This window comes from Vombatus ursinus, unplaced genomic scaffold (genome assembly GCF_900497805.2).
Source record: "Vombatus ursinus unplaced genomic scaffold, bare-nosed wombat genome assembly UNPS02009835.1, whole genome shotgun sequence".
Classification (NCBI taxonomy): domain Eukaryota; kingdom Metazoa; phylum Chordata; class Mammalia; order Diprotodontia; family Vombatidae; genus Vombatus; species Vombatus ursinus.
Window position 1 is genome coordinate 6224662 of NW_020949613.1, and position 21154 is coordinate 6245815.

The 21154-nt window shown below is 34.1% G+C and overlaps 1 protein-coding gene across 5 annotated transcripts in view; it reads left to right on the forward strand.

Annotated features, from left to right (window-relative positions):
• The window catches only part of ZNF451 (zinc finger protein 451), a 101390-nt gene that overhangs the window by 68704 nt on the left and 11532 nt on the right, over nt 1-21154 (forward strand). For 4 of the 5 annotated variants that reach the window (XM_027852954.1, XM_027852953.1, XM_027852952.1 and 1 more), the window contains exons 7-13: nt 607-733; nt 3954-4107; nt 5057-5201; nt 9089-10707; nt 12199-12342; nt 14345-14475; nt 17670-17856. In XM_027852954.1, the coding sequence (XP_027708755.1) occupies nt 607-733; nt 3954-4107; nt 5057-5201; nt 9089-10707; nt 12199-12342; nt 14345-14475; nt 17670-17856 (2507 nt within the window). The remainder of the gene's footprint in view (nt 1-606; nt 734-3953; nt 4108-5056; nt 5202-9088; nt 10708-12198; nt 12343-14344; nt 14476-17669; nt 17857-21154) is intronic. The other variant, XM_027852956.1, reaches the window with a different exon arrangement.

A 21154-nucleotide genomic window follows, 5' to 3' on the forward strand; every position in this document is an offset into this window, starting at 1 on the left:
AAATTGCATACCTACATGTGTTTAATCAGTATATACCAAGTAGTTCTATTCATCATCTATTTTATAGGAATAAAATTCTACATATATTCTGTATCAAAGCTAAGTCATAACAGCCCTTAGATGCTACTTCCCTCTGATCTTGGTAAAGAATGGGAAGGCTAATGAACTGTTTGAATGTTAATTTGATACTGAGCCCTAGTTTAAATAATGTTCAGTAAGAAAGTAATTTTATAACTTGCAGATAGCTTTTACAAAACTCTTTTATCATTATAGATTAGGCAACTTAGCTTGGGGGACATCTCAAATATTACTATCTATGAAAAATCTTTCCTGATCTCCCCCAGTCACATTTTAGTATGTCTCCTGTGAAAGTTCAAAGTTAAATTTTATTTACTTTGCCTATGTTTATATTGACTTATTTTTATACATGTTGCTTCTCTCCCCTCCATGCTTAAAAGGCAAGATTCTTGAGGGCAAATACTTTAATTTTATGTTTACATCCATCCTTAAAGGCACAGGCGTATAGCATAAGTAGGTATTTAATAAATCCTTGAAATGTTTGAGTGTGAAACTTAAACTTTTATACAAATCTCTGCTACTTTGCAGGTTTGATCATTCTCCATGTGATCCAACAATTACACTGCATGGACCTCTCACCAATTCCTTTGCATGTGTAATATGTTATAAAAAATTTGCTACCCAGCAGCAATATAGTGATCACCTTTTTGCTAAGGTAAGAACCTCTGTAAGGTAAGGAAGGACATGTGTTCTGTTTTCTATGAAATATATGGAGTCAGTGTATTTTTTCATAGCTCTTAATTTTTCATTTTTAAAATTAAATTATGCCTTGGGCATCAAAAAAATGTGAACTTTTATGGAAGGTTAGAATAATAATGAGCAGGAGCTATAAGTATAGAGCATTATCATAGTCGTCGAATGTTTATGATCTTGAGATTATCTGTTCCAGTCCCCATATATTGCAGATCTGCAGGTGAGGAAACTGAAGGCAAGGGAGGTTAAGCCCATTTCCCAAGTTGAAAGTGAGGTTACAGCAGAACCTGGGACATGGACTCAGGCCTCCTGACTCTGGGGTCTTAGGTTCATTTTGCAATGAATCCAGTGTTCTCTCCCCACTCTCATACATACTTTGCAATCTCATGGGCCATGTTAAAAGAATGTTCTGTACTTTTTATTTAGAAGCTGGTCTGAGAAAAGGCTATATTGTATCTTATTTATGTGGCATTGGGATAGGATTTAACCACCCTTTTCTAGTGAGATCTGTATAACAGTGAACCAGGTTGTGATGTTTTTTTTATCATACTTGAAACTGAGTTTTGAAATGATAGAAAATTACATAATTCATCACATCATAGGGTTTTTATTTCTACCCAGCACTTGGTGATATACATAACTAATTTTAGGATTGTTGATGTGGGTTTAGAATATTACGATTGGAGATTTCCTTCCCGAGGAGAGAGGTCCATTGAACTGTATAGTTTAGCTACTTCTAAACCTTTTTAAGGCAAATATGAAGTTTTGTGCCTTTGTCTCAACAGATAGATAGCAACAAGAGGGCCAGCAAATCAAAGGAATTTAGAATTTTAGTACATGTTATTACTTTTCATAATCCTCATGGACAAGATTGATCATATTAGTTCTGTTGATTTATTCTCGTGAACACTAGAAAATATGATAGGTACTAAGGGCATATCTGACCAAACATCATTGGTTTCCTGAAAATAACTATCATAAGGAGGCAGTTAGTATTTATACTTTTCCTTAAAACCTTTCAGTCTCCCCCTTGCACAGAGAAACTTTGTTTCTCATGACACCTCACGTTCCCTTCCCTCCTCATTTTACCTTCAAAGCTTTGATCTTAGTCTCTTTTACTAGCTCTGGGCCTCAGTTTTCTCACTTGTAAAATGAAGAGGGTTGGAGTCATTCTCCAGAATTCTTTCCAGCTTTAGATCTGTGTTCTATTATGAGTGTTTAGGCATGATAAGATAGCTTGTTGGGGGGGGACCCCAACTGACTGAACTACAAAATTAATCAAATTAATGCTTTTATACTTGTAAAATTATTTTGGGATAACTAATTTAAAAAGACTTAGGAATTACATTTCTTCTGTAAAGCCCTAACATGACAGACACAGCTATTCTTTCATTTATTTTTACTTTATAAATATGTAACCTCTCTGACCTTGTCCTATGCAGGCCCTCTTCTTTAAAGCTCAGATCAGGTGTGCTACATAATATCTCAATAAAGCTTTTCTTTAACCACTCTTCAAAAAGCTCCCACCTTAAATTTTCCTAGAGCACTTTTTTCTCTGTCTTTTTCTAGTTGCCTCATATTCTGACCTCATGAATACATATGTATATATCTTAGATCTGCCTATAATAAACTCCTTGGAAGGAGGAACTTAGCATAGCACCCTGTTAAGTATGCACTTAACATTTGTTGAAACCTCCAAAATGGAAGGCTTTATAAGAATATCAGGAGACAGAAGCAACAATAATTCTGGAGAGCAAGATGATAAAGAAGAAAGATAATTTATTTCTCTCTTGCCAAAGATAGCCTATAGCAATGGCAGCAATAGACTATTCTTAAGTGCTTCTCATCTTGAGCTAATTAAATGATCCTTATTGTCTTAAACAGTTAAAAAGATTGAAAGGAAGCAAATAAGGAGTGTAGGCATTCTGACTGAAAAAGCTGCCCAAGTGAGTTAAGATCCTAAATTTTATGAGGATGCCTATCTTATCAGTGTTTGGAATAAGCTCACTTTCTTCCAGGCTGAAAAGAGACTACAGATAGAAAATGGATTTTGTATTTGAGAAAAGTGAGCTTTCAGAAAATCCTCTAGTGACCTCTTCTGGCCAATAAAGCAACTACAAATAGGATTTTTCTTGGTGTCAATGGGAAAAATTTTTTAATGAATTACTTCCTTTAAAAGTTTAACTAAACGTATTTCAATTTACTAAAGAAACAGTATGTGAACTTATGATAACAGAGTGTATACTTAGAATGTAGGGTCAGGATCCTAATTGACTGGTCTTTTTCTCCAGCCAAGACTACTAACTCACTAATCTTAAAAGTGCATATCGAATCATGTCATTCTCCTGTTCCAGAAGTTCCAGTGGCTATTATGAAGGATAAAATGCCAATTACTCCGGCTTTTTAAGTGCCTTTCTCAAGCTGGATCTAAGCTTTTCTACAATTATTTATTTCACAGTACTCCTTCATGAACTGTTCCAGCCAAACTTTTATGTTCTTTGTTCAGTACATTTCATTTCCCATTTCTACAGTGGGTTTTTTTGTTTTTGTTTTAGTTTTTTTTACACAAGCTATCTTCTCATGCCTAAATACTCAGAATACAGATCTAGAACTGGAAAAGATTTTGGAGAACTACTCTAAACCCTCTTCTTTTTACAAGTGAGAAAACTGAGGCCCAGAGCTAGGGAAAGAAACCAGAATCACATGTTGATGAATATAGTGACACTTGCCAGATGATATTTTCTTTTAGGAATCTTTAAAGTACAAAATTGCTTTGTGGAAGAAAGTATTGTTGTAATCGTTATATATGTTAGTATTCACTTCAGTGTTGAAAATCTTGTTATGCAATTGATAAAACTGCACATTGGCATGTTTAATGTGTCTAGAATTAAATTGATTAGTAGTCAATCGATGGAGCAACTAAAGAAAATTCTGTTACAATGTTAACATAAAGTGTGGTAATATTGCTAAATTTTAGTTTTTTGTTTCACATTAAATCAATCAGGTTATATAAATGAAAATTTATTTGATGTTTATATGTGCTTATGGAATATATAAATTGCTTATATCATAAAACCTATAGAAAGCTAACTAAAATAATTTTAAGCAATTGTCTTTTAAGTATTAATCCTTGAATTTGACAAATTGGTTGCATAATCTATAAACTGTTTTATCTTATTTAGGCAGCTGCAGCTGATGGACATAAAACCAGTCTTCTTCCCCAGCTTATTCAGTGCTTTGCATGTCCAAATTGCTTCCTTCTTTTTAGCAACAAGGATGAATGTTTGCGGCATATGTCTGGAAAAAATCATTTTCTTCAGAGTTTTAAACTGGGTGGTATGTTCATTTATATTGTTTTTATATTTTTTACCACTATTTAATCTAGTTCAGCAAGCTTCTTTTGAGGGCCTAGTATGTATAACAACAGGTCTGTGGGCAGGTTGGGGGAGGTGAGGAAGGATTAGGGAAGTTGTAAAGATTAGTAAAAACAAACTTACAGAATGTTAGGGCTGTGGAAGGGAATCTTAGATATAAACTAGTCCAACTCTCCCTCTCTTTCTCCCCCCCCCAATTTTACAAATGAGGAAACTGAGCCTCAGAAGGGGAAATGACTTGCTGCTTCTAAGATCAACACGGTAAAGAGGGTTCGTTACTTTAGTTTACCATATATTCTACTATGTAACTACTATATATGGTAACAGAAACATGTTTTTTCTTGTTTGGGTGAGAAGCCAGACTTATGACCCTTGAGGGCAGATTCCATGGGCCAAGTATATTTTTCTACTGTGTTTAGGAAGTATTTTTATCCCCATTTTACTAATGATGAACCTGAGACTCAGAAGTTTTGGCTTACATGATCACATGAGCTCTTGTTAGTGTCTGAGGTTTGGTACTCGACTATTATTGGTCTTCTTTTAAAATTCTGTCAGAAGACCAGTTTATTTGTGTTATGTATCTTCTTAATAACCTCCAGTTCAGAAGAGAATTATAGCCTGCTTAACACTATGCAATATTTTGAGAACTCAGAAAGTTAGGAAAACTTCAGTTTTCAGTGAATAAAATTAATTTACTCTTACAAATGAAAAGAAACTATTTGGTCTCTCTTTTTGTATCTGTAGTACTTGAACTTAGGTTACTTTCAGTTAAATGCCTCAAATTCTTGTAAGATTGATGTCTCTTCCTATATAGACTAAAAAGTTGAATTCCTTAAAATATAATTACTTTATGTTGTCTATGTGAGGATTTGAGGGATATTTGTAATTTATTTTGTCCATTTTTCTCCCAGATGACAAGGAAATATGTCCTATACCATTTCCATCTTTTGCAAAGAAACTTTTGATAGCTCTCTGTAAGGAAGTCCCCTTTCAAGTGAAATGCATGGCCTGCCACAAAACATTACGTTCTCACATGGATCTTACAGCCCATTTCAGGTAAGTATGACTCAAGTAATAGAAAAGTTTTAATTATGATTTTTAACTGCCAACTAGCAGAAGCTCTAACCTTACTTGATGCTAATGAAGATGTGCTTCTGAGTAGGTACTTTATAGATAGGATAACCTGGCAAATTGGGAGAACAGTGGTGAAACTGAATATTTTTAAGTTCCTTCCTACATGAAGAAGTTAGTTTAATTCCTAAATTTCATGTCTTTTTAAATATGTCTTACGTAGTTAAAGTACTCTAAAGCAATTGATCTAGAAAGTTACTAGTTTTACTTAGAGGCACCTAGGTTGGTGCCCAGAGGATAAAAACACTTTGAATCTGGGCTCTAAGAATTCCTGAGTTTAAATTCAGCCTCACACTTTTACTAGCTGTGTGTGTGATTCTAGGAGAGTTGCTTAACCTCTGCTACCTATGTAAAAAATAGTTTCCTCCATAAAATGATGAATTTATAATAGCACTGTCTCCACGGGTGGTTGTGAGGATAAAATGTGAGAATATTTGTTTTTGTCACTCTTTGCTAGATGTCATGGGGGATAGGAAGAAGTTATAAGACCAATTATAAGTCCACTGTACGCTGATAAAAATCAGTGTATCAGTTTTTTTTCGCATAAATTTTACTTTACTTTCCCCAATAGTAGTCCTTACCATAGAGTGGTTGTGGGGAGAATGGAAAAGGAGAGGAGAGAGATATGGCAAACATTGCAAAACTGGTATAGGAAGAAGTTATAAGTTCTAGGACCTTTAAAAACATACGTGTAGAAAATGAAATAACTACATAATGACATTATTAAGTGGAACAGGCAACATTATTATGAGCTAAAGTATCAGAGGAATCATATTTTTTTTTCCCCAGTTACATGTAGAAACAATTTAAAGCATTTGTTAAAACTTTTGAGTTCCTTTCTTTTCCTTTCTCCCCACCCCCACCCCCTCATTGAAGAAGGCAAGCAGTTCGATATAGGTTATACTTGTGTAGTCATGCAAAACATGTTCATAGTAGTTAGTCATGTTGTGAAAGAAAATGGACCAAAAAAAAACCCCAAAGAAAAATAAAGAGTGCTTCAGTCTATATTCAGACACCATCTGCTCCAGAGGAATCTTTTTGAATGGATGGGGGAGTTTAGCATGTTTCTGTGTATCTGTTTTGTATCATATGAAGCTAAATAACATCCCCTTTTAAAAAAATGTCCATTTCCATAACATGGTATAATAAAAAAGATAAGATTTCACAAGAAACTATTATGTACAACTTGCCATTGCTTTAAAATATATAATAAAATTATCATGTAAATTTCTTTTCATTCCCCCTCACACTAGAGAATGGCTATCATCAGACAGAAATATGTGTGTGTAATATGTAAAATCATTTTATACATCTGTTTAACAGTTCTTTCCCTTTTTAGTAGGTAGTATTTTGTTTTTTTCCAATTACATGTAAAGATAATTTTTAACATTCATTTTTTTTTGAGGGGCAATCGGGGTTAAGTGACTTTCCCAGGGATGTACAGCTAGTAAGTGTCATGTGTCGGAGGCTGGATTTGAACTTGGGTCCTCCTGACTCCATGGCCAGGAGCGCTATCCACTGCGCCACCTACCTGCCCCTTAACATTCCTTTTTTATATAAAATTTTGAGTTTCAAATTTTCTCACTCCCTCACCTCTCCCCTTCCTGAGACAGTAAATGATTTGATAGAGGTTATATAATAACATCTGTTTTTAAGAAAGTTTTTCTTTTCGATAGCTAACAAGATAAATAAAAGTTTATCTTAAAAGATTTCAGTATACTTAGAGAAGGAAGCATTAGAGCATACATCTACTCAAAACACTTACCATGCACTTCTTGAAATTTATTAGAGGAAAATTTTAATGTGGCTATTTCTGCAGAGCACTCACTACTGTATCATATAAAAGTCATAGAGACATATTGAAACTAAAAGAAAAGTGTAGTTATTTTTAAAAGATCAAAAAGCCTTTGGGAGCGTGGGGGGGGGAGGAAGGAAAGGGGAGAGAGAGAAGGAAGGAAGGAAGGAATTGTTTAGATTTCAGCAGACTGGCCTTATTTCAGAAATAGGATATTTGGCTAGACTAGTCATAATAATAATTAAAGACTGGAAAATATAACCTTGAAGAAAGAGTAAAAGAATATAGATTATTCTACCTGAAGAAAAGAAAACTGATTTGAAACTTGAGTCCTTAAAGCATGTGATGGGTTATTTAATGTGATTTATTATTGTATTGTGTACAGAGGATAGTGACCAACAGGTGTTTTATTTCTTAGAAAAATAGGCCTTAAAACTGTGACTTTAATTAGGTTATTTGTTAGGAGGAATATTCATAAAGTCGAGGTACCTTGGACAAAGCTTTGCAGAGATAGGGTCAATTCTTATCTGTTGCTGGGTATAGGAGTTTAACTTGATGATCTCTCCAAAGTTACTTTCAACCCTATTATTATATGCTTGTGCTGAGATAGCCAGAACATTTTGTGGAAATCACCCCCTGACCATCAGCAAATGTTGTAATGAGATATGTGAAATGGGAAGATATTTTTTCAAAGTTTTCATGAGTGACAAATTTTGTGGTATTTTTTACTTATCATCAAAGTTGGAAAGCAAATTATTATGTTTTGAATAATAAACTAATATCTCTAGAGAGGCCACTATAAACTGATAAAAATCAGTGCATCAGTTTTTTCCCATAAATTTTACTATTTACTTTCCCCCATGGTAGTCCTTACCATAGAGTGGTTGTGGGGAGAATGGAAAAGGAGAGGAGAGAGATATGGCAAACATGGCAAAACTGGTTTTTGGAGTGTGGGGTTGGGGAAGAGGCTCCAAGCTTGAAGTTTGTAGGAAGATATCTAAGTGGAAATGTCTGTCCCACAAGAGGTAGGGAGTGTTATTATGGGACTTGTAGAGAAAAATCGAGTTTGGAGATGGACACTTGGCAAATATTGATAAAGGTATTTGCTTAAAGGAAAAAGAATGAATGAGATTTATAAGAAGAAAAAAATATTCAAAGAGTTGAACACTGAATCTTTTGGGTTACTTACATTTGGAGAATCAAAACTGGCCAGAGCAATGGGAAGTTCACCTCTCCCTAAAATGAGAAGATTTTAATTGGGAGAAAGGGGTGAGAACAGAACAGTATTAAAAAAATACTTGAGGAATGGTAAAAGGGAATGAAAATCAAGAAAAGGTCATTTGGATAATTCTATTTCATTAGAATAGGGATAGGAGAGGTGAAAATCCATGTTGAGGAAATTAAATAGAAAATGAGTGGTAAGGAAGGTAATAGAAACATGAATTATATTTATCTATATTTTTATACAAACAGACATCAATTTGTTTAGCCATTTCTCCTCAGCAGCCATATCCTATTCTTACTTATTTTGTTTTTTTTCCCCTGTAAGTTTGGAATTTAAACTACCACCATTCTAGCCTATATTAATTCTTCAAAATAAGCCATCTTGTTACCCAAGAAAATGCTCACATATTAAAGCAGCTTATTCTTCAAGAATAGTTTAATATAATATATATAATATATAGTATTTATAAATATTATATATTATGTATATATAATACATTTATGTTATATATAACAATATGTAATATGTCTAGTTACATATATATATTTGATGCTTTTTACAGTTCTCTTATATGTGTCAATCGTCTCCATTCTATTTGACATCTTCCATAGAAACAGGCAATATATAAGCAATACAGGAATCTTGAGGTGTTTTAATGTCATTATTGTATATTAATTAAAAAGTATTTTATTTGTTCATGTTGTACTATGCTAAGTGCTATATGAAACTTGTATAATTACAAAATTTAGAAACTAGTGTATAAAGATGTTTTATCTTTTGTGTCTAATTCAGAGTCCATTGTCGAAATGCGGGTCCTGTAGCAGTAGCTGAGAAGAGTGTCTCCCAGGTTGCAGAGCGATTCAAAGCAAGAGGTTATTGTCTAAGTTGCAGTGAACTCTTTGTGGATGAGAGCAGTACCAATAGTCACAAGCAGACTTCAGGACACAAAGTCAGAGTCATTGCCTCAATGGAAGAATCCATCTTGATGTATTGTCACATCAATGGAGGTAACAAACCTCCCTCTGATTTGCGCCTCCTGCTAGAGCATTCAAAATTTTCATCACTTAAAAGGACGCTATCCAATAAAGATTCAAGGACACAGGCATGCAGCGCTACTCCAAAGAAGAAGAAAAACTTGGAGGATCAAAATAGTGAAGGTGCAGTACATACAAAACAAAATAAGTCGGTCTGGTTTTGTGAATGCCAACAAAAGTTCCTGAGTGAAGATGCAGCAGAAAAGCATGTATTCTCAGCAAATACAATGTGCCATAAATGTGTAGTCTGTGGGAAAGTGTCTGAAGATGCAGGTGTTATGCGTTTGCACATGAGTCGGTTTCATGGAGGGGCACATTTAAATAACTTTCTTTTTTGGTGTCGGACATGCAAAAAGGAATTACGGAGAAAAGAGACTATTATGGCTCATGTGACTGAATATCATCGTGGACACACTTATTTTTATGAGCAAGATGCTGAAGAAGAGGAACCTTTGCCATCCTCTTCTAAGACATTGATGAGTAGCCCTGTTAACAGGAGTAGTCTTTCAACTATTATGCCTGTTCTTCAGTCCCCTCCAGAAAGCCCTCCACGAGGAAAATGGCAGTGCCGAATTTGTGAAGATATGTTTGACTCCCAGGAAAGTGTTAAACATCACTGTATGTGTTTAACAAGTCATCAGTTTCATAGGTACAGCTGTGACCATTGCAAAAAGTCCTTTCACAAGATAGAGACATTATACCGACACTGCCAAGACCAGCATGACAGTGACATAAAAATTAAATATTTCTGTGGGCTCTGTGATCTGACTTTTGATGTGGAGGAAGCATTTTTGAGTCACTATAAGGATGTCCACAGCGTAGACTATGTGTTTGTATCAGAAAAGTCTGAAACTTCAATTAAAAATGAGGATGATTTCCCCGTTTTGGAGAAAAGTAACTTGTTAACATGTGGCTGCCGGGAGAGTTACATCTGTAAAACTAACAGGAAGGAAGATCACAGTAGATGTCTACAGATCTTGCTTGACAAAGGTAATCTGTGGTTTCGTTGCTGTTGGTGTTCAGCAACAGCACAGAATGTAGCAGACATGAATACCCATATTCTTAAACGACACAAGGGAGAGAGAGATCATAAAGAAGAGCAGTACTTTGTGAAGTGCGCTGTCTGCAGCAAAAGTTTTCACGATGCTGAGAGTGCTCAGCAACATTTTCACACAAAACATTGCTTCTTACAAAAACCCAACATAGCTCACTTTGGACCAGAAAAATTAAGCCAATTCAAGTTTAGTGCCAGTGGTGCACGTGTAGACAGAAAACTGAAACATGCCGTAAGCTATCCAAAAATTTCAGAATCTCCTTCAAATAGACTACTAAACATGGATTCAGGAGCTAAGAATGACATAGGCTGTCAAAATATAGGTATGACCTTAAAATTATGATTTAATGTCTATGCAAATCTCATACAATTGTATAGAAACTTAACATAAACATATACATATATATGTAACAACAATCAGCATGTTTCCAATAAGACAGTATATAATACATGGTTCAACTGGATAATAATAAGGTCTGTGATGTAGTAAATAATGAAAGCTAAACCATAACCCATCTATTTTAAACCAGAAATATGAGAAAAAAATTAAAGCTTTCAGTTAATATTGATCAGCCAGGTTATAGTAACTGGGCTTCCTTTATTATCTCTCATTTACTTGCTTTTCTTAACCAAACTCCAAACTTAAGGGACTTGGATTGTACATGTTGGTTTTTTTTAAAAGAGTAAGTATTATCATACAGCCTTTTCTTTCTAACATTGTCATGATTCTCAATAAGGCACAGGAAATTCTCCAGGAAAGGAAATTAGTTTGGGATTTTTGTCCATGTTCTTTTAGAGTTTAAAAGTTATTTTGCTGGATGTTACTGTTGTCATTTTTAACAGCATCCAAGCCTTGGAATGAGCCAGTTGATTTTTGAAAGGCCTTTTAGGAGCCTGTGTTTTTGGTTTCAATTTTTAGCTATAAAGAATACTTTTTAAGTCATTTTTAAAAGTACAAGTACTCTTCATGTAATCTGGTGGGTATGTTTCCATTATGTTTAATGTGGAGGGAAAACTTCTGCATATTAAAAAATGATTTAGCAATGGGATTTAAAATGATAGCAAGGAATGAGCATAAATGTTTTGGTCCCATTGATGAAACATCCAATGGATCCATAATTTAAGAGTATGAAACAGAAAATTAAAATTAGTGGTATACTGCCATCTTCAATTGTATAATTCTTTCCCCCCATTCATTCTTAAGTGCCTTTTTTTCAGATAGTATCATAGATTTAAAACTGGAAGACACCTTAGGAGTCATCTCATTCAGACCCCTCATTTTACACATAAAACCCCAAGATCACATAAATAGTAAATGTCAGGAAAAATTTGAACCCAAATCCTTTAACCTCAAAGCTAGTATATCTTTCTATTGCACTACCATTCTTCATCTTAGCTAGTTCACAAGATTACTTTACAAAAGGCATTAACCATCTGTTTAGTTCTGGAGGCTTTTAGCAGAAATAGAAGCCCTAAGACAACTAGGATGAGGGAAGGGGGAAAAATGAAGATGGGGTTAAAAAATTATTATTCTGCTAAAAAAGGTAATAACATGATTGTTATGAAATCAGATTCTGACTCGGCATATTAACCATGTTGCATACCTAAGAATTTAATTGCCATTAGTTTGTTGTACTATGTACAACAAATGATGCAGCTACTTCTCTTTTAGGTAGTATGGGGAAATTTTACACACACACACACGTACATACATTTTTTTTTTGGTCTTAATTTGCTAAGATTTCATACTGAAAAATTAAAAAGTTTTAGGGAAATTCTTACTGACAGCGACCGTGTCTATGTGTCTTTACCAGATGAAGGAGATGTTGAGCTACCAGATTTGGACTACTTGCGAACCATGACTCATATAGTCTTTGTGGATTTTGATAATTGGTCAAACTTTTTTGGTCATCTACCAGGATTCCTTAATCAGGGAACCTTTGTCTGGGGATTTCAAGGTAAGTTAACAATGAAAGTTGGATATATCTCCCTTGCTTTAAATAAATGTGACCCACTTAAATGGAACTGCTTTTGAACCTTTCTGCAATGGAACTCAGCTACATGATTGAAATGAGGCATTGTATAATGATTATTTTTCTACAATTCACATTTGAATCCCCAATTTATAGATTATTTTTGTAAAGTGTTAACTGTGTGTTGATTGATTATATAAATCTTAAGAAATTTCCTTGAAGTATAGAGAAATAGTAATGCGAAACAAAGTTAAGGAGCTTCATTTAGATGATGTATAGTAATGCTCTCAAAATCTTAGGAACATTATTTAGAATTAAATCTTTATTAGTTAATAGTAAAGTTCTCAACATTTCTAGAGACATTTGGATTTAATTCTTTGCTAATTAGAGGATCTGGCTTTAGTGCATGAGCTTCTTAGAGTTTACAATTGGTAGGAAGAACTCAAAGGCTCTGGATCAAGGATAAAACAAGGAATTGAAGCACCATGACATGTTATTACAGGCCAACCAGTGGATTTTCCCAGCAGGAACCTGAAAACTCTGAGGAATTTGAGCACAAATGAGGTTCTCTAGGATAATTTTTCCCCTCCTCACCATCCTACCCCATCCATCATGGTCATCGGCCACTACTGATGCTACTGCTAATAATTTACATTGTATTTATAGCATATTAGAGTTTGATAAGTGCATTCTTATATGTAAAAGCCCTTTGAGGCAAGCAGGGAAAGAGAATGCCCACTATACCAATAAAGGTAAGTCTAGGAAAGATTGTGTGACTTGCTGAATTGGAGAAGCCAGGACTAGAATTTAATTCTGTAGGACTCTGAGTCTGGTGCTACAGTTTTGATATAGTGGAATGTGTGTTGGATTTGGAAGTCAAAAAATCTAGGTTTAAATCCTGGCTCTCTTCCTTAACAAACTATCTCATCTTGGGCAAATCACTTAATCCCTTCTATCCTCAGTTTCCTCATCTGTGAAATGAAAGTGTTAGAGTATATTACCTCAGAGGTGCCTTTCAACTCCAAAGTTATTTTGGTCTTTCTGATATACTAAAAGTAGTGTTCTTTCAAAATGGCAAATAAATAAATAAAGCTTTCAGTGTTTTAAAGTTAATGTTTTACTATTCTGTACTGATTGCAATCACAGCTATGTACCGAATATGTTATTTCTATAGGAACATTTTGACATTGAATTATTAAAATTTCTTGAGTTTTGTTAGTGGTGTGGATTTTATTGAGGAGTTTATGAAGTATTGTTTCCTATTATTAATAGGATTACAAAAATAAGCAATTTGCTTTGAAATCTTATTTGTCATAGCCTTTAGTATCTCAAGTATCTTTTATGTGTTTTGAGAATCATATTTGATATTTAATAATCTTAGCTATATTCAAATTTGTTGATCCTAAAGTATCTTGTCTTGTTAATTTCTCTTATGTCTTCAGCTGTATTTGGGAATCTAGAGATCATTTGCTTGGTTCTGATATAATCAGAGCCCAAAATTCCATTTTATGTTAGTACTGAAACACTGAAGTTTGAGTTTTGCCACTTGGTTGGTTTATTATATGAACAAACTTCCCGTAAAACCTCAGGGCTAACAAGTCTCCCCTCATTCTGTTAAATATATCTCTGCATCTACTCTCCTGATCTTCAGAGAGAAGTTATTTTAATATCCGATTTCCTCCCCCAAAGAATTTTATGAAACCTATTGTTTACTATTTTGCTGTTATTTACTATCATGTTTATATCATATTGAGGTCAAAACTCAAAAATAGAATTTGTAATCCTTTACGCTTTTAAAATATAGTATAGAATATAATTTCTTCCACAAAGTAAAGAAATGACAGTTTAGTAATAGATACAGTATCATTAATTTTAGTTTCTGATATTAGATTTTTTTTCATATATTTAAAGAAATTTAGGGGAACTTTTTGGCCATTTCTTCTGCAATTTGACTATCATTTTTGAATTTTTAACATTAAAATCTTAGGAGGAAATACAAATTGGAAGCCTCCAGTCAATTGCAAGATCTTTAATTACCTCAATAGGATTGGATGCTTCTTCCTTCATCCACGCTGCAGTAAGAGAAAAGATGCTGCTGATTTTGCCATCTGTATGCATGTGAGTTATAGTTGGACTAAAGTGCATTTGGTATCTACAGCTCACTGATTCTGTGTTGAAATATTGGCTTGATTTATATTTAAAGAAAGTAAGAGAGTTCTCACTTTATGTAAATTCACATTACACAAATTCAACTTTACTTAAGAAATTCTGCATTCCAAAAAAAAAACACCTATGTTAATTTTATAGTACAATACTGTGCTGTCTCTCTACTCCTGCAACTCCTTCCTCTCAACCTGGTTCTCTGCAGCTTCTCACCCCTCCACCAAAACACAAACCCTCTAAGTGAAGCAGAATGGTCTACAAAGACACCATCTCCACTGCCACTGGAATCTCTCTTTTTCTTCCCCGTTTCTGTGGGCAAATTGACATTTCATAAAAATTGCTTTATGTAGAGGCCTGCAGAATGATCCACTTATATAAAGAAAGAACAGTATATACATCTTTCTTGACTTAATTTAAGCACAAGATTTTTCTCTAATAATAAAAGGAAAACTCACATTTACATAATGTTTTAAGATTTTCAAAGTGCTTTTCTCACATAAACTTTTAAAGTGGGTAGCTTGTGTTTTATAGATAAGAGAATTAATGGTCTGAGAAGTTGTGACCTGCTTCTAGTCACACAGCTAGTGTCTGTTTGAAGTTTTGAGTCAACCTCAAGCCTTCTGCCTTCAAGTTGAGCATCATCATCAGTATGCAAGCCATACTTTTACTGATAGTTGACATTGAGTGCTTGAAAAGTATGAAAGTTTATATATCAACATTAGTACAGCTCAATTCTTTATAACTTACTAGAGTTTAAACAAACGGAAGAAATGTTTGAAATTGTGGACTTAGGTGAATACAATATTACACACATTTCATTTATATGAAAATTTTTCTCCCCCAAATTTTACTGATAACTTTCTAAGCTTAATGCTTTCATAGATTTATTTTCATTTGGGGTGGTTAGCATTTCTTTAATTCATCTTCATTTGGTTTCCTATCATTTTTCACAGCAAGTTTTAAAATCTTTTCATTGTAGATACCCGAGTTCTCCCTTAATTTCTCTCATTTCCATTTCTCTCTTTTCTACTTGAGGTGTATTTATATCTTTACTTTGTTTCTCTACCACTTTTTCTTTCTAAGACCGACCCTACTCCATTATGTGCCTTTAGTCCTGTGCCTTTAGTGCCTTTATTTTCTCTGGTACCACGTCCCATCAACTTTCTTGTTATATTAAAGCTCTGCCTTTACATTAGCAACTTACTTTTGGCCAAGAAAATATGCTTAAATTTCTCCTAAACTACTCTTTCTTTGATTCCACCCATTTGTACTGTTTCATGGCTCTCTTTTATTTATGTCCATCTTTTAGAAAGACTAATCTACATCGACTGTTTCCATTATCTCACTACTCTATCACTCCAGCACCTCTTACAAAATCTGGCTTTTCCCCACCTCCTACTCTGTTAAAAGCTTTTCTTAAAAATTGTGTATTGTCCAGTCTAGTTGTTTCTTTTCAGTATTATTTTTTCTACTTTTGTGGAATTTTACATTGTTAACCATTTACCCTACTCCCCCCAACTCCTCAAATTACAAACTTAACAGTTGTCAACAAAACAAATATACAAAACAAGCAGTAAAATCTTACTGTAAAACTCTTACCTTAAAAAAATTTATTTTTATTAATACGTTATGTTATGTAGACTTTTCTTCTGTGTCCCTTCTGGACCCCCAGAAGAGCTATCCTTACCTTTAGCTTTTTAAATGCAGAACCAAACAAATGAACAAAAAATGAAACAACACAAAATATTTTATGTTGTGTCCCTTTTTCTAGGTCTTGCTCATAGTTCTACAACCTTTGGTCTTATTTGTCTGGCTTTTTCTTCTTTATTTTAATTTAATCTAGTTGTAGTCGATGTGTGCAAAAATTCTAGTTTTACTGGTTTTGCACTGTATTACGTCATATAGCTCTTATGTGCTTCAAATATTTATTGTTTTTAATGGTACTTTAATATTTTGATTACATTATTGTGCCATCATTTGTTCATCTGTTCTCTTAAAACATATAAGTTATACAGGTAAATTTCCTAGGGTTTGGTTGGTTTGTTTGTTATTACAAATAGAACGTCTCTGAATATTTATGTTTAGGTAGGTCCTTTTTCTGATATTTTGGGGATAGATAGGATCCATTCCTGAGTCACTATACCCTCTTTTCCTCCCTCTTCCATCCTGCTTCTTGAAACATTCACATTTATGACTCTGTATTGTTCTGGTTTTCATTCCTCTGACCATTCCCCCCCCATTCCTTTATTTGGCTTTTCTTACTACTATCCCAGGATATAGGTATGTCCCTCTTCTCTCTATATACTTTTTCTCTATGCTCATCTATTCTCACAGCTTCAAGTATACTCTTTATGAAGAGATCTTCAAAACTAATATTTCTAGCTTCAACTTTTCTTTCCAATTTTTGACCATTTCCAGTTACTTAGAGACTGAAGAAGGCAGTATGTTATAGTGGAGAAAAAGCCAGCCTCAAAGCCAAGAATACCTGTACTCAAGTTTCATTTCTGATACGCACTCTGATACATACATCTCTCTACAAATAGAAGCTTTAGAGAAGGTACCAATTTACATTGATAGAGTTGTCTGTCACAGGAATTTCCAGTTCTGTTAATGTCACATGTCCAATACCTGATCCTTATCCTGGTCCAGCTGACATAGATATCCCAAACTCATTATTTTCTCTAAAGAGATAATCAAGTTTTGACTGACTTTTCTGTTTCTACTAGGTTCATCTTCTTGCAGTACTCTCGCTCAAGATGTCAAAGTTTTAGGTCCTTTCTTCCACTCTATCTCTAATAATCACCAAGCCCCAGTACTGTAGTATTTGGGTTGGATCTCCTTCCCATACTCATTGTCAAACTGTTCTGTTTGAAGCTCTCATTACCTTAATAAGCTTTCCCAACTGCCTTGCCACATAATAATGTACTTGTTTGTACACTCTTGTTGTTTGCATAAGTGCGCCTTATTCCCTTACCAGAAAATGTTTGAGTGTAGGGACCTTGTCTTCATACTTTTCTATCCAATACACCAATGATTGTGTTTTTGCACATAACTGAGAAGTATTTGCTGAATGAATGTTGTATAAATTACATGTTATGTAACTTAGTATATGTCTTTTATTTTCCCAACTTTTGTATTTTGTTCTCCAGGCTGGCCGTCTAGATGAACAGCTACCTAAGCAAATTCCTTTCACTATTCTCTCAGGAGATCAAGGTTTTCTGGAGCTACAGAATCAATTTAAGAAGACTCAGAGGCCAGCCCACATCCTAAACCCTCATCACTTAGAGGGGGATATGATGTGTGCCTTATTAAATAGTATATCTGATACCACCAAAGGTACGCAGCTGGAGATACCATACAGAATGCCAAAGAGGAGACTTCATTGCTGAAAGAAACCAATAAATGGCTGTCCACAAGGAAACTGTTTCCCCAGTTACTAAATGTCATAATCATATTTGATTTGCATCTTTTTTCCCCCTCTCATTGGCAGACATATAGAAGGAGAATTGGAGCAGCTAGGTGGTGCAGTGGATAGAACACTGGCCTTGAAGTCAGGAGGACCTGAGTTCAAATCTGGCCTCAGACTAAATACTTTACACTTACTAGCTGTGTGACCCTGGGCAAGTCACTTAACCCCAATTGCCTTTAAAAAAAAAAAAAAGGTTGATTTACTGTAATTTTCTTGAGTCTGCCATGTGGTATAACAATTCATATTTATTGTGTGATGATAGATTGGATCCTATGAATGCAATCTCGTAGATACGAAATTTCAGTTGTATTTCATAGTTCCATTTGAAAATTATTTGGAGAAAAAAAAATTACAGTTTTCTAAACAGTAGATAACAAACAATATAGAAGAAGTGATTCACTTACTCTTGACAAGCATGAGTGGTCTGAGTATATGTAGGAGACATTTGTACATGTATGTTCAGCTCTCTGATTTATTATAAGCTTGTTGAAGACCAGCAACCTCATCTTAATTTTTTAAAAAGAGTATATGACATGTGAAAGCATTTGTTAATTATGCTATGTTGCCCCTTCTCCACATCGTGTTTAAAGAAAAAAATCTAAGCCTAAAGATCACTTGAAAGTCTCTAATGTTTCTTAAAAGAAATTGGAAAAAAAAAAAATAGAAGAAAAGGGGGAGTACACAATATATTTGCTATTTGAATCAAGGAGTTAAATCCTAAGAGATTAAATGTGTTCACTGCTCCACTTAGTTTTTTCTGGACTAATAATGACTTTTTAAATGTGATCATTTCAAAGGTTTTATTGTCCCAAGCCTGAACACAAAAAGAATGGTCGTAACAGGAGATTAACCATATTTATTCTACTATATTTATATTCTTTTTACATTTTATTTTACAACTTTTATTCTTTCTAATATGTATTTCCCCCCAATGTACTTGTTTACCTGCCTACTCTTGTTTTTTTCTTCTTTGAATTTATTTTGACTTTTCTTTGCCTTTTTTTTTCATCCTTGTTACTGATTTTCAACTGTTGCCTGTTTTCTGCTCTGTTAAAGATGGAAAAGTGTATGCCTTTATTTTATGTCTACCACCTCATCCATGCCTATCTCAGTTGTACTGAGCACTTTTAAAGAATGTGAATGGGATATGATCCCATGCATTTCAGTAATGTGTGGCCTGAATTGATTGAGTGCTGGATGGGATACTATAGGAATATCAGTAGCCAAGATATGAAGATAAGGGGGCTCTAAGGAAAAGGGCTATTGGTATCTCCTGGTAACTGTCCCTTGTACTAAATGACCTCTAAAATGTGATTCTCTTGTGTCTAGGGGAGTGTCAGTTATCTCGTCCTTCCTTTCGCCCTCCCCAGCTTAACAGTCTCTTTGAGGATATTCATGTGCCTTTGGCACACGGAGCACATCATTGTGCTTATTTTTTTGGCCTTTGAAAGCAATGAAGTTATCACATAATGGCAATACAAAGAGTTTGTGTCAATATGTTATTAATGATACTTGCTGAAGAAACATCACTATGTTATATTTAGTGTATATCATCTGATAACTTGTTTGAAAAACTCCAAACTGCTGATAATTTAGATACAGGCATACCTAAAGATGTTAACTATTAAGTAATAATTTCCCATTGTTGCTCTTGAACATTTGATATGTTTGGATCAGTATCTTTTTCGATCTCAGATGAGGTCAAAATGTATCATCTTGACAGCAACTTTAATCAAAGTATCATCTTTGTCATAGCTTAGATACATTTGAAAGCTACATTTACTTTCTCTTAAAAAGGAATCATACTATTACTTGAATTCTTTAGTACCAGGTATTTAAGAGGATCTTACTCTTCTGTTTATTCCCTATAACATTAATTTAAAGGGATATAGTTTTAGCTGAGGTTTTAGGTAGCAGCGATTCCTATGTACAAGATATGTACCTTTATTCCAGAGCTATGGACAAATGTAAGTACATAAATTTCCTGCTAGTGAAAAAGTTTGAATAGATATAATCACGAGATAGTAAGCTGGCTGAAGAACTATAGATTTTATAGATTTCTCTGTCATTGTTTATATACATGTTATATGGCCAAGGAAAAGCAAAATAGTATTTCAACTTTTAAAAAAAATCATTTTTTTTATTAACAATTGTTAACAGTCACATTAGCCAAAATTATGTCACATCTGAAAAACTATACCAGAAGTTGGAACATGGAATAATGAGCCCATAACTCTATTAAGCACTTTTTGCAACAATAATTTCTAATTCAGTTTTTTTTTTTAAAGAAAGATCTGCCTTTCACGGCAACTCTGAGGAAAATTTTAAACCTACTTCATTGAAATTGGAAGTTAACACCTTTAGAATTTTGTTTCAGCATCTGTTTCTCATAGACTTTAGTTTTGATAGCTATTTCCATCTTCTGGGGAATTGTGATAATGAATATAGATGATCACATAAAGCTTCTAGAAGGGAAGAGGCACTGCTGTACCATTTACCATCCTTGGTTACTTGGAGATATCAGATAATTCCATTTTCTTCATTTAAACTTTTCAGTCACTTTTTGGAATCATAGAACTTGAGAACCAGAAAGGGACCTTAACAGATCCAAAACCACTTAAATGAAGAAACTGAAGCTTGGAAAGGGGAAGGAACTTCCCTAAGCTTGCACAACTAGTTTTGGCACACCCAAGACTTAGAACCTAGGTGTGCTGATTCCTGTGCCAAGTAGCCTTTGCTCCTTTGCTGTGCCGTTTTGTTCATTTAAATCTTTCAGTTAACCTTTTCCATATATTTAAGTATTTTCAGTATTTTCCCTCATTGAGGAGTACAGGAAAAATTGGCACAGGAACAGATCTAATTTGTAAAGTATAGCCTCATTATTTTAGACTTATTTGGGGAAGGCATTTTTGTTATTTTAAACCTCAGCTATGGACTCTATAAAAAAACAAGTTTACCTTTCAGTTCTAAAGTAAAGGATTTACCTTGTAGTCTTTTTAACACTCATTCAGAATTATCGATGTTGAATTTTAAAAAGTTTTACTGTAATTCTAAATTCTCTTTCAGAAACAGATAACTTGGTGTGTCCTATCTTGAGTAACTTCATGGTCTGCATAAAATCTCGAACTTTGTGGTATTTGTGTTGCTGTGGCTTGTGTTACTGTT